Here is a 14,084-nt window from a genome sequence, read left to right as displayed (position 1 = left end):
TGTTGAGGGTAGACTCCTAATTGCCTACGCTTAACATCATTTCTTTCAACCCACAAGAACCAACACATAAAGATAAGTAGCATGACTTTAATGTGTCTCTACTTTGTATAATCACCAGAATAATACTATGCCAAAACAACTTGCATAATGTTTTGCGATTGAATAACAAAAACTTGAAAATTTGGATTAAAGAAATCCCAAGCCTACCATGCTGTTAGGCCTTACCAAAGAACATGGAGCAAAGTCTCCTTTGAATAACAGCATTGGCATTTTTGATGTCAATTGAAAACCTTTAAACTTTAAGCGCATTTCAACAAGTACCCATCCATGAATAACTTTCCCAAAAAAGAATGAAATCAGAAGTGGAATGCTTCTATGCCAGACTAAGTTAAAAGCATTACTTATAGTTTGTTTTTGCCAAACTATCTCCCAAGCACTTTTAGTAGAAAATTCACCATTAGAAAAAAAGCCTAATATTCTACATCATTACAGGATTTTTCAATGGGAATATCAATTATATCCTCAATCATAGACTTAGGTAAAACTGCTTTTAATTAGTCCACATCTTATTTATCATTATTGTAAAAATGACATACTTTAGTCATAAACTGTAAATGAGAAGGGAAATAGTTTACTTGTGGTTGTTCTCTTATCCAACAATCGTACCAAAAGAAAAGTTCACCTTTTCTTATCTTCCATCAAATTTCCTCTTCAACGATTCTGCAACCATTCTTCAATCGTTTCTATATGGGAAAATCATGAATTTTAACTTGGAATTGCGTTAGAATTTGACCACCACAATATTTATTCTTCATGAATTGTGCCCATATATTATTTTAAGTCTGAAATTGCCACCAAAGTTTCATATTGAATACTTCAAAAACATCCATTAAACTTTTAATATCAATGCGACCTTTAGTACCAAGAAAGCTAGATTTTTTTTCCAAGTAGCCCAATTTATATGTTTAGAAGTTGTAGAATCTCCCTATAGAAAGCTGTTAAATATTCTTTTAATCTTCTCAACTACACAAAGTGGAGGCTTTAACACTTGAAGTAGATATAGAGACATCGAATATATGACACTCCTTACCAAAGTGATTCGGCCCTTTCGATATAGGACTTTGTTTTCCCATCTAGAATTTCTATCTCTAATTTTAGATAGGAAAAAATCAAAGAGACATGATTTTTTGGTCCATTGTATAATGGTGCCCCTAAATAAATTATCGGTAGCTTTTTATGAGCAAATCCTGTGGCTGAATGAATAAACTGCACTATAGAGTTAGCAATTTTATTGCTAGTAATAAAGCAGTTTTTTTGGAGATTAGTTTCTTCCCATAAACCATCTCATATTGTTCCAAGAAATTCTGAATTTTTCCCATGGATGAGTGATTCCTATTAGTGAAAATAATTACATCATTAGCAAAAGATAGATGATTTACCAACATTGAACTGCATGTCGAATAGTGCAATGAAGAATATTTTCATTAAAGCGCATTCAGTCCCCTAAATAAGTATTCAGTCGCCAAGATAAAAACATGGAAATATGAAGTTATCCTGCCTCAAATCTCTCTCAGATTTAAAGTAACCCACCAAAACATCATTGATCAATAATGAGAACCAGCAGTTAGATATACATTGTTGAATCATACTAATCCACTGCTCATTAAATCCAAATTGCTGCATCATAATAAATAAAAAATTCTAGCTCAATCGATCATAATCATATGCTTTCATCATATCAATCTTCAAAGCAATCTTTCCTCCTCTAGTTTTTTTGTCAATCCCATGGATTAATTCTTGAGCTAAAAGAATATTATCGCTAATAAACCTGCCACCAACAAAGCCATTTTGATTTTCTAAAATTAGTTTAGGCAAGATTTTTGCTAAACGATTTGCCAGAAGCCTGGTAACAAGGAATTTAAATATTATTGGGGAAGAATTGCAAGAATACTCTAATACTGTTGAGGTTGATTAATATGATTAAAAGTAATGCCTTCAATTAAATCTTAAATTTTATTTTATTTTTTTATTTTTATCTAATTTGTAACTTATTGTTTTAATTTCATAAATAGATTTTATTACACCGGAATGATGTGACACTAGTGAGGGAGTCCTCAATTTTGGTTTGGGTGTTTAAAATTTTTCATGGTTGATGATGTTGTTGATGATATGTATTTAATTATGGTTTATTGTAGATATTACTATATTTGGTTATATTATCATCTTTTTATAATTGTTTTTATGATTATAAATTTTAAATTTGAATAATAAATTTATATTTATAGGTATTTTAATTTAATTGTGAATTAAATGTGTTAAAAGTTTAATTACGTTTTTTAATCATGTCATATAAAACATAACCCAACACATTTAGAAATTGTATTAGTGTGTCGTGTTATACTATTTTTTTTATGAACGTGCTACACTATTATTAAATATATCTATGTACATATTTTAGATTCTAACATAATTAGTTAATCGTTTCATGTTTATATTTAATTATATAATTGTTAATACCCTAGGTTTACACAATACTGTTAATGTACAGAAACAAGAATTAAAAAGTTATTACAATTGTCATGTGCCTCCAATATTACCCTTTGCATGCTAATTAATCAAGTGTTGAGTTAGGCTCGACTTGAGGTTATTGATTTTGGTGTGAAAGCTAGTCAAATATCTCAAAACATTATTGCCTTCTGCTTGAGATTCAATACTCGCTTGTGCACGATTTTAGAAATTTGATCAAGAATAGAGGCCAGTTTCTCTAATCATTTCTTATAAAAGTCTCTATGAAATGGCATATGTAGGAAATTTAACATTATCAAGGAGAGTATTTAGCAGAAAGCTATATTCCAACCTTGCTCGAGAAAGTTCACCTTGATCTTAAGCAAAATGACCTTACCGATTTGATTGGTATATAAGATCAATAGGGAGCATTGAGGCAAGATTTCTATGAGAATATGAACACTTAGCACTTTTTCAAGTGGGTGACCATGACCAATTAATTAGGACTATGATTCAATTCTAGGACCTGTCATACTAGTGCTTTATATTTAATGAAGTAGATATGGTGTCGAAGCTTAGAGAGTACATAACTTTACTTTGCCTAAATCTCACAAACATGGATAAGATTTATTGGAGGGGGAAAAAATGGGGTATCATAGGAAACTTGCCAAGATGACATGGGATCATTGCTTAAAAGGTTGATCATTATGTGAAGAAGAGGGGGGAAAGTGAATGCATCCCATGGAGTTTCATGCATGACTTCATTATGAAACATCTTAATGATGAACAAGACCTACTTGTGATGGCATTGACAATATATGGGCTGGTTATTTTCTTGAAGATTTTGGGGCATGTTGAAATATTAGTCGTTGACTTACTTGGACAAATCATGAACAAAGTCAACTATTCATCATCCATTAATTGTGGCCGAAAATTTAAAATCATTGAGTTTCTAACGTTAGAAAGGTGAAGGATTTTTTATCGGTTGTGCATAACTCTTGAATTTTTGGATCAAAAATCAATTTGGATGCAAAATTAGTATGTTTCGTAAGTCATATTTCTCAACTTGTGTCCCCATTTGAGAATATTGTAAGAGTGTGGCTTGAAGGGAAAACCAAGGAAGAAACGCGTTTCAAGACTCCAAAGGCTTATCAATCTAGAAGTAGTATGGAGAACTCCATGGATGCCTCATGAATCGGTGTTGTACAATTGTGAAAGTGAACCATGGGTCCTATTGTTAGGGCTTTTGGCAACAATTAGTGCTGTCACGACCCGAAACTCCCATCGAGCCCGTGACAACCATCGCGACGTCCCGATAGGCACTCATTATCCCGAATGTCGATCGGAACCCCGCAAGGCTTAGCATTAGCTTCCGCATCTCCCCGGTGAGCGACAGTTATTAAATCTTGCATTTCAAGAAATCATAAGTCTTTTCCAAATCAAAACAATAAAATACTATTTTCTGGCTCATAGGGGCATTTTCGTCATTTTTCTTCGAAAATACCGAAACCCGTCAAAAACATGGTGTAAAAGCTAAATATGTTCATACATATTTTAAATCAAATAACTAAAGTATAAAATTACTTTTACAATGACACGTGGGCCCCCAACTAACCAATAAGATGCGAGTTTGTGAACCTATAATTTTGACAATGCAAGGCTAACTGAAGTCCTTGATGCAATCGGCTATCTACCGGTTATCCCGAACCTGAAATGTGGGGAATTGAGGGTGGTGAGATTATAAAATCTCAGTGAGTAAACAAACACCATCTAAACTATCTAAAGGCGAGTAAATGGAGACAATTAAAATAAGTCATCATACTGTAATTTCATTACCTTTCAACTCATTTCAACCAAATAAAATCAATTCATATAAATCGAGTAATCAACTTGACTTATGAATTTCTTAAAACTTTGGCTCGTGCCAAAACTCATACTCGGTGATACCTTGCGCAAGGCATCCAACCGAGTCCGCCAAGGCTGTTAAAATTTTTGTATACACTTAAAATATATTTTTAGTTTGAGAAAAATACAGCCGTTCCTTGACGTTGGTTGAGTTCCCCTTCACGTGGTGGTTTAGCGTGAAGTGAACCCTAAGCTTTACCCCAAGAGATACCTTACGTGCCTCTCCGTTTGGGGTAAGAATATATTGGAGTTTACCGTGCCCCTCTAATAGGCTGGTCCACGGAACCCCCTCTGCAGTGAATAATTAATATATAATCCACCAATCAATAAAATTTATTCTAGCATGACATGACAATTTATCGCAACCTAACCTCTCAAGGCTGAATACACAGTATTAATAATTCTAACACCAAAATTAGTTTAGCCATTCATGCTCATTTATTGTCATAAGCCATTCAATTCAAAACCATAAATTTGCAACACAAGTAGGTAGTCTCTAATTACTCTATTTTCAAAACCAGTATTCGATTTCCCAGAAAATTTATAAAATCATTTTATAAAATCACAATTTGTAAAGCCCGACCTTATAAAATACTATTCATGACATACATGTGATGATAGCATGATTGCATGCTAGGAGAGTCCCGAAAAATTTACAAAAGTCGGTATTGTACCTAGAGGTACAACAAAGTTTATTTAATCCTCAAACTAGATCAAATAGGAATTTTAAGGTGAGATTAAGAGTTTCACAGTTCATGGATGACTTAAAATGGTAATTTGGAGTTTGAGGATCAATTTGGAGTCAAATCGGAATTTTCACTAACTAGGGGCAAAATGGTCATTTGCCACCTGGGGACAAAATGAGAATTTTAAAAAAGATTTTTTTTGACCCCATTTGACTTATTGGAGTATAATTTGACTTATTGAAGTATGATTTGAGGTTTATAAGTGAAAAATTTTAATTCCGGTATAATTTGGAGTATAGGGGTAAAATGGTAATTTTGCCACCTCAGGGGCAAAATTGTAATTTTCCACCACTAGGATATTTTTTCCAGCACATGGTCTTCCTTTGTCTTCATCTTTGACCCTTGACTAAACATGTGGTGGAGATAAAATGTTTAAATTTTTAAAATTTTAAAAATGGGCCAATGACATGATGCCATGTGTCATGCCTTTATTAATTTATTATTTTCCTTTTTAAAAGGCACAAAATCAGCCCATCTTCCACCCCATGGCCGGCCAAACCAGCAAGAAGAGAGAGAAAACAAAAACAAAACCCTAGAGAGAGAAAATCAAAGAAAAAGTGTGAATTTTCAAGGAAATTAAGTGAAAAAGGTGAGTTTTTTTCTATTAAGCTTGAGTTTTCTTATTCCCAAGCATTTCTCTTTATTTTCCATGATTAAATTACATATTTTCATGATGAATTCAATTCTGAAAAAATGGGTTAGGAGAGAGAAAGTTGTTGGATTTATTTGATTTTAATTTATGTTAGTGTTTTTAGTTAGTTTAGCATATTTAGAAACAAAACAACAAGAAAAGAATTTATTTTCTCCCCCAACCATTAATGGCTGAATTTACCATGTAGTGAGTGAGGATGAGTTTGATTTTATTCTAGGAGAATTGGTTAAGGAATGATGAATTATGAGCCTAGAAAAATAATGGGAAATTTCGGAGCAAAAATATGAATTTTTACCCACTAGGGGTATTTTCGTAATTTGCTGTTGGGACTGATAATTTGCACCGCACTGAGGGACATTAAGTTAATTTGGGTGCAATTGAGGTATAGAAACTGAAAAGAATTAAATTGGAGTTTAAACGGACCCGTTAGGAATTTAATCGGGTGATAAGACGAATTAGGCCAATACTGGGTTTAAATAGTTACCAGTGCATTTTTGCATTCCATATCATGCATTGGTAATCTAAATTAGTTTAATTTTGATTTAGTACCAACTTGGTGAAACTCTCGATTTTGTATTGTGTCAAGGTGGTGAGTCCTCCGATAAAGGCAAGGAAATTGCATCCGAGGACCAGTAGACAGAGTGCTTCGAAAGTCTGCATTCTAGACATAATGAGTAAACTTACTGTCATTTTAATTATCTAGGGTGGTTTTTAGATGCTTTCATGAATTCTATGGAAAAAGGAATTTAAAAAGATAAATTTTCATGTTTTATGAATAAATGAGTTTCAATGAAATTAAATTATAAATTGTTTTGAAATTAATAGTGATTTTGAAAAATAGAGTACACGGAGACTGTTAATTGTGGCAATTTGATTGTTTAAATTAACTGGCTTATGATAAATCGAGCATGATTGGATAGTTGGCAATTGTATTGAAATGCGAATTGTTTGGTTACCTTGAAAAACTACGAATTACGAAATTGCCATATCATGTTATTGAGTTTTATTATATGGTGGATTATATATTAATTAATCACTGCAGTAGGGGGTTTCTGTGGACCAGCCTTTTAGAGGGGCACGGTAAACCCCATTATATTCTTACCTCGAACGGAGAGGCGCGTAGGGTATCTCCTGGGGTAAAGTTTAGGGTTCACTTCACGCTAAACCACCACGTGAGGGGGAACTCAACCAACGCCAAGGAACAGCTATGTTTTCAAAACAAAAACATGATTTATGTGAAATGTGAATTTTAATAGCCTTGGCGGTCTCGGTAGGATGCCTCGGTCAAGGTGTCCCCGAGAATGGATTTATGGCACAAGCCTAGATTTTTATGAGATTCATAAGCCTCTTTACGTGTTTTGAACAAAATGTGTTCTAATGCTATAACCCAGTTTATGATGATTTACTTTATTGTCTCCATGTACTCAACTCTAGATGTTTATGATGATGTTTGTTTACTCATTGGGATTTTATAATCTCACCACCGTCCTTTCCACCCATTTCAGATTCAGTATAGACTGTAGATAGCTGATCTCATCGAGGACTACAGTGGGATCTGCATTTTCCAAACCGTAGGTTCACAGTCCTCTTTACTTTTGTTTATTCGGGAGCACTCTTGTTATTGTAAATTAAATTAAATATTTTGACTTACTGTATTTAAGTATGTATAAATTTATTTAACTTTTACGTTATAAAAATTATTCACGTATAACTCTATAAATATTATTTTATAAGAAAATAGAATATTTTACTTAATATTTCTTTTATTTTCTTATTATATTCAAATAACCATAATTTCGTTTTAAATGAAGATTTTAGACTTTTAAACTCATTTTGAATATGAATTGTGTGTTTTGTACTTGTATATTACGTTTTAGCCAGTTTTAAAATTTTTGAGAAAAATGATCAAAATACCCTTGTGAGATGAAAGATTAATATTTTATTTGTTTAAAGTTGGAAACAGCTTAAAATATTTTAGAACACGATATTTGACAATGGTTGCTCACAAGGGAACAGAGAAACTGATAGTAAAGCCTTGCGGGGTTTCGGGTTGACATTCCGGGCAATAAGTGTCTACCGGGACACCGCGGCGGTTGTCACGAGCTCGAGGGGAGTACCGGGTCGTGACACAATTTCTCTTAAAACATAGCAATTTACCATTTAAACTCATTTTTCATAAAATCACACAATTGTATAAAACTACTATAGATAATTAAGATGATAAAAAGTTTACTCACAGTTTCCGAAAACTAAATTCGGGTACTCCAACTATTACTCATCGGGTGCGATTTCTTTGCCCTTGCCAGAGGATTCGCCACCGTGACAAATTGCACAATTAAGAGATTTACTACTTTGGTACTAAATCAAAATAAACTAATTTATACTACTAATGCATGATATGAAGTGCAAAATGTCTAAATTTTACCTAAACGCGGTGTTAGCTTATTTCGGTCTTTTCCCCAATAAATCGATATACGCGTCCGTTTAAACTCCAAATTAATTTTTTTTTTCAGTTTCTATACCTCAATTGCACCCAAATTGACTTAATGTCCCTCAGTGTGGTGCAAATTATCAGTCTTGATAGCAAATTACGAAAATACCCCTTGTGGGTAAAAATTCGTATTTTTGCTCCGAAAATTTCTATTATTTTTCTAGGTTCATAATTCATCATTATTCATCATAATTCCTCAAATAAACATCAAGATCAGCAGCCAATATTCCCCTAGAAAATTCGGCATAATGGGTTTCAATGGGAGAAAATTATTTCTTTAGCTTATTTTTGCTATATTTCAATATAACCTAACTAAAATCACTTAATTCAATTAAAATCAACCAAAACTCATGCTCAAAACTCATCCATGGAGGTTTGGCCAGCATGGGTGTCCATACTCACTTTCTAATTTAGCATGGAAATGAGAAAAAAAATGCATGGGTAGTGAAAATCACAAGGAAAATCAATGAAATTTACCTTTTTAATGCTTGATTTCTTCATTTCTCTTGATTTTCCCCAAATTTTTTCAGCTAGGGTTCTTATTTCTTTTTCCATTTTTTCTCTCCTGGTTTGGACAGCTGAAGAAGATGAGAATTCTGGAATTTTGACATTTTTAAAGGCTAAAATAATATAATATTATTTTATTCATTTTTTTTATTAATTCCTTAAATTCTAGCCATCCATTTATTTCCAAATTTTCACCATACACTTGTCCCACATATCCATATCTTAGATAAAATTCTCAGACTTATCCAAAGTCTTGGTGGAGTAATTTTTGAAATTTACATTTTAGCTCCGTAAAAGTCAAAAATTACATTTTTGCCCCAAAAATTGAAAAATTGCCCATAGACATATTTTTCATCCCTTATACTCATACCATTCTCCAATTTGTCAAATTTGATCTAAATTCTCTCAAAATCTCAAATTTTGTCCGTGGATGGAAAATTACGATTTTGCCCCTACACTCCAAAAATCACCTCAAAATTTCTATTTGAACTAGTTCGAGGCTTAATCGACTTAATGGTACCATTAGGGGCAATATCGTCTTTTAACGATTCCTCGAACTTCCTAAACATGCAAACATTCTATTAAGCATGTAAATGACGTCGTAATTATTTTATAGAACAGGGTTTGACAAGTGCTGCCTCAATCATAGTATAATAGTAATTCAGATCTGAGCAATTTGTTCCAATGACTCATCGACTTAATTAATTAAAGTTTTTCTATGAAGAGCCCATAACATTAAAGAGAATAGAAGATATAGCTACCACCTAGAAGAAAACATGCAGAGTAAGTCAAGGGTGATTCACTGATAAAGTTACTTCTAGATACTTGGCATGGCACCCAAGGTAGGTTAAAAACATAGTATTTTCTTCAGAAAAGGGTTTTAATTAATCAATTGGTCCAAAACCTCAAAATGTTCTGTTAGAAATAAAACTGGCAAAGCAAAAGCTTGAGGTTGAGAAAGTGGAGTTGAAGGTCAAAATGAAAATTGAAGAATAATTAGAGTAGCAGAAAAGGAAATTCATAGATTGCATCAAGAATGAGAGGCATGGAGAGAAAAGTATGATGGATTAAAGGGTATGTTCTCTTCATTGACTGACAAGCTCAAAGAACTCCAAAGAGGAAGTGAGAAATTATGAGTTGAGCTATTATTTAAAAATACATAAGAAAATAAGAACAAATAAAGAATAATGAAATGCATACATCTAAATAAAAATGATAAAAAATAATAAATAAATAAATTTTTTGTTTAATATTCGAAAAAGCTTTTAAATTATACAAGAAAAATTTAATTTAACCCCTATGTTTTTATTACATTTAATCAAGTACTTATTTTGTTATTTTGAAAATAAACCTTTATTGCTAATCATTAACTAATTGCCGTTAGTTAAAATTACAATTATCAATTTAATGCCATGTCATATGGGAGGATGATACTGTCATGTGGTACATGATGTCGATAAAGATGTTACTTATTGAATTTTTGGTTGCTGACTTGCTTTTTTCTTGCCAATCACATGTCTTAAAATCATTTATTCATATTTTTAAAACATCAAGAAGATTAAATAAACCTTTTTAACCATTTACCGTCAAGATAATCTATTAGAAGTTAAATCGAGGATCAATGCCTCTAGATCTACCAACTAGCATCATAAACCAAAACACAAGATCAGACACCGTTTTTGGTATAAAAAGGACCCAAGATCTAGAGCTAGGCTCAACAAAGTTGTAACTTTAACAAACGACAATTAATCAACAGTTAGTAATAAAGATTTAATTCAAAATAAAAATATAATGACTTAATTGAATATAATAAAAATGTACAAATTAAATTAAATATTCTTGTACAGTTCAAGAGCTTTTTTGGATATTATGTCATTTTTTTTCTTTGTTTTTGCATCATCTTTATCCATTCCTTGTTGTATTGCATTCATTTGAGATCTTGATTCTTGAAAGTGAATGATAGTGTCCGATGATAAGATTTTTGAAGTTATAGAGATAAATTTCTCGAGAAATTCTCTAAGTGATGAAAAGTTTCTGATACAAAGATTTGCATTTACTATTTAACAAAATTATAAATTTCAATCATTATTACATGTTTGAATCATATGCATAGAAACTTTTTATTCAACTCATAAATGAAAATCTCGATAATATGACTTTTCAAGAAAATTGTAGAGACAACATTGGGAGGATTTAGAAGAATTCTTAATATATATAATATTGAATTCATTTATTCAATAAAATCGATAATTATTTGGAAAATAATAAAAACAAAGAAGGTAAAATAATAATAAATAATAATTAAAAAATGACAAAATATAAAGTTTAAAATCTTGACCCTCTTCTGTAAATTTTGAAAGAAACCGGCCAGGGAGCTCTCCAAGAAAAATTTCAGATATTTAATAATAGGTAAAGAAGAAAATTTAAACAAATTAAAAAAGAAATGCAAAGTAATAAATAGAAATTAAGAAAAATATTGCTAAATATGATATTAAGCATTATAAATTACTCTAAAATAAGATTACACAAGGCTAATAGGTATTGTTCTTTCAAGGAGGAATGCTAATAAATTCTTCACAGTAAGTGAACTCTTGAACTCTAATTGAAATCATAGATCGAAACATATCTTTTTTTTAATAAATTTAAATCTATATCTAGTACTTCATCGGAAATTATAGATTTAATTAAATGGTTAATCACTTAACGACTTCCCATTCAGGTCGAGTGATCGGGTTTGTAAACCTGCACGTCGGGAAATCTACTTCATGAGGATTGACGCCTCGATGATGCACAAGACTCCTCCAACCAAAAGGGTTGTGCACATTGAGATATTGCGTCTCGCAAAAAGTTTATAGGGCTGCACCTCCAATAGTTGTGCTCAGATGCTAGCAGTGCAGGTTTTTATATTTCGGGGCATTTTTTTGGTGTTTTTTATTTTTTTTTCTTTCTTTTGATCTTCTAGTTTTAAGGCTGTGTATCAAGAAATCTTGTTTTTTTTTTTTTAATTGGAAAAGATATCGTTGGAAGAGGAAAGAAATAGAGAAACAGAAGAGACAGAGAGAGGAATAAGAGACAGAGAGGAAGAGAAAAAAAAAATGTAGTTATAGAGTGAAGGAAAATGAATGGGTTTAGGATTATCGATTCCAATGTCAATCCGAATTTTCAAGATGGCTTTACTGATAATGATTTCCAAGAATCTTCTTTTGGTTGAACTGATTCTAGGATGACATAACTAACTGTGTCCTGGAATAAACCTCCTTTCAACTAGTTCTTCAGTCTCAAACCTGATCTTATGTCTTTCACAAGAATGTCAAGATCTGGCTTCACTTCATTATCAGATACTCTGATAAAACTCTGCTTGACGTTCAAAGAATCCAAGGTTGTCGATTCTTGTATGCCCCAAGAATCATAATTTTCTTGCAAGTGGTGATGATTGTTGTTCACAGAAAACTGCTGCTCATGAGGCTCTTCAACATAGTAATAATTCGAATTGTACGAGTTCAAAGGGTCTGCATTCACCATTTCACAACCTAGCGATGAATCACCAGGTTCGTGCATTTGCAAGTGAGATTGCTGCTGCTGCTGATGAGCCTGCGCTCGGCATATGGCTAGCTGATGAAAAACCAGGTCAAGCTCAGCCTGGCTGTACTCTATCTGACGCTGAAGCTCTTGGATAATCCTGTAACAACCTCCAACAGGGTCATTGGCTCGCGCATCGGATTGAAATACGATGGTACGCATGGCAATGTCTTTCTCAGGAGGAGTAAGGTTCTTGATGATCTTGGTGATGTTGCTGACTCCAAATAATTTATGAGCATTGAGGAATTGTCTTTGGCGATCATGAGGAAAATAAGGGGCGAGAATGCAGTCAGGAGCGCACTTCCTGCGTTGGTATTTACACGCAGCGCAAGCTTGTGTTGTGCCGTTACTACCAGTTCTTGGAATGCTCATATTTTGGTGGTGGTGTTTCTCTTATTTCTTATTGTTTGGAGGGATGAGATATCGGATGCGTTGCCGCCGGGGATGGTGCAGTTTATTTTTCTTTTGAGGAAATGTTTATTTCTGGTGATTTTTGGTTCTTCCTTTGTTTTCTCCTGGTGGGATGGGAAATACGGAGGGGAAAATGGGAGATGCAGAGAAATAAAAGGAAAGACAGACAGGTTAATATATGAAAGAGAAAGGGTCAGAGAGGGAGAGTTAACGAATTCTGTTATGATACATATTTTTGGGCTGTTGTTAGTCTATACAGGTTTGGCAAGTTGGCAGACTACGACTTCGAGATATCTTTTTGAGGGAACTTGAAATAGATTCATCCCAATTACCTATTTTGTTGCGTTTTTGAATTTCTTTTATATTGGCTTTTTGACGATACATTGATTGCAAAAATAGGGAGTAAATCACCCTTATCTCTTTACCCACCTCATCTCCCCACCCTTGGTGCCTAATTTTGAATCCAGAACTTGAGTTTACCATTAAGTTTTAAAGTCATTGACATTCCTCTCTCCCATTCATTTCTGAACGTTTATTTCCAGGGAATTTCAACCGACCATCTTGTTTTGTAGGCTAATGAAGTGAGAAAATATAGTGTTTCAGAAGGCTCTCTTGAAGCTTCAGATCAAACTCAACTCTTAAAGCTTGGTACTCTTCGACTGGACAGGTTCCCTGAAGAAATGGGTCTTGTTTCAACCATGGCATCCTTCGATAACGGAATGCCAACCAGCTGTTGGCTGGAGTATTGAATTTCATTCTTAACTTTGGTGAATCAAAATGGTGAAGCCAAAAGATGACTTTTTGGCAGGGTATACAGGAGCCATATATACATTGCTTGTATGAAGCTTAACAATTCTGAATCTAAATTACCCATACACATAATCAATTTGAATTCAAAACTACATAATCTAAATAATCCACAGAGCGGACAAGATTCATCAATCTCATTGAAAAGATGTACTTGCTGAACAAACTAAAGAATTGTGTACTTGCTGGACAAAAAGATGAATGTGATCTAGTTCTATGGTTACATGTTCTCTGGCTTTCCTTCTGATCTTTCAGAGTTAAACAGAATGCTCTCAACCTGAATACAGCAAAGCCAAAATGATGGTTGCAAGCTGTAGTTCAAAATTTGTTGACGGAACCAATCATCAATAGTAAAGAATTAAAGAAGAAAAACGAGACACATACAGTTTTATGTTTTATGGCAACAAATATGCACCTTGAAACCAGCATCAACCAAATCAAAGAACAGCAGAAGCATGCGATGATTAACTGCAAAAACGTA

The 14,084-nt window shown here is 33.1% G+C and overlaps 1 protein-coding gene across 1 annotated transcript; it reads right to left on the bottom strand.

The window, feature by feature from the left end:
• Positions 1–12,024: 12,024 nt before the first annotated feature.
• LOC18596148 (LOB domain-containing protein 22-like) lies at positions 12,025–12,757 on the bottom strand. The gene is given in 3 exon segments (XM_007024441.3): positions 12,025–12,050; positions 12,053–12,112; positions 12,115–12,757. Coding segments are annotated over 3 exon segments (729 nt in total).
• Between the last annotated feature and the right edge of the window lie 1,327 nt (positions 12,758–14,084).

This window comes from Theobroma cacao, chromosome 6, assembly GCF_053813885.1.
Source record: "Theobroma cacao isolate CCN51 chromosome 6, ASM5381388v1, whole genome shotgun sequence".
Lineage (NCBI taxonomy): Eukaryota > Viridiplantae > Streptophyta > Magnoliopsida > Malvales > Malvaceae > Theobroma > Theobroma cacao.
The sequence above is the reverse complement of the archived record's forward strand: the minus strand, read 5'-3'. Positions and strand labels throughout refer to the sequence as shown.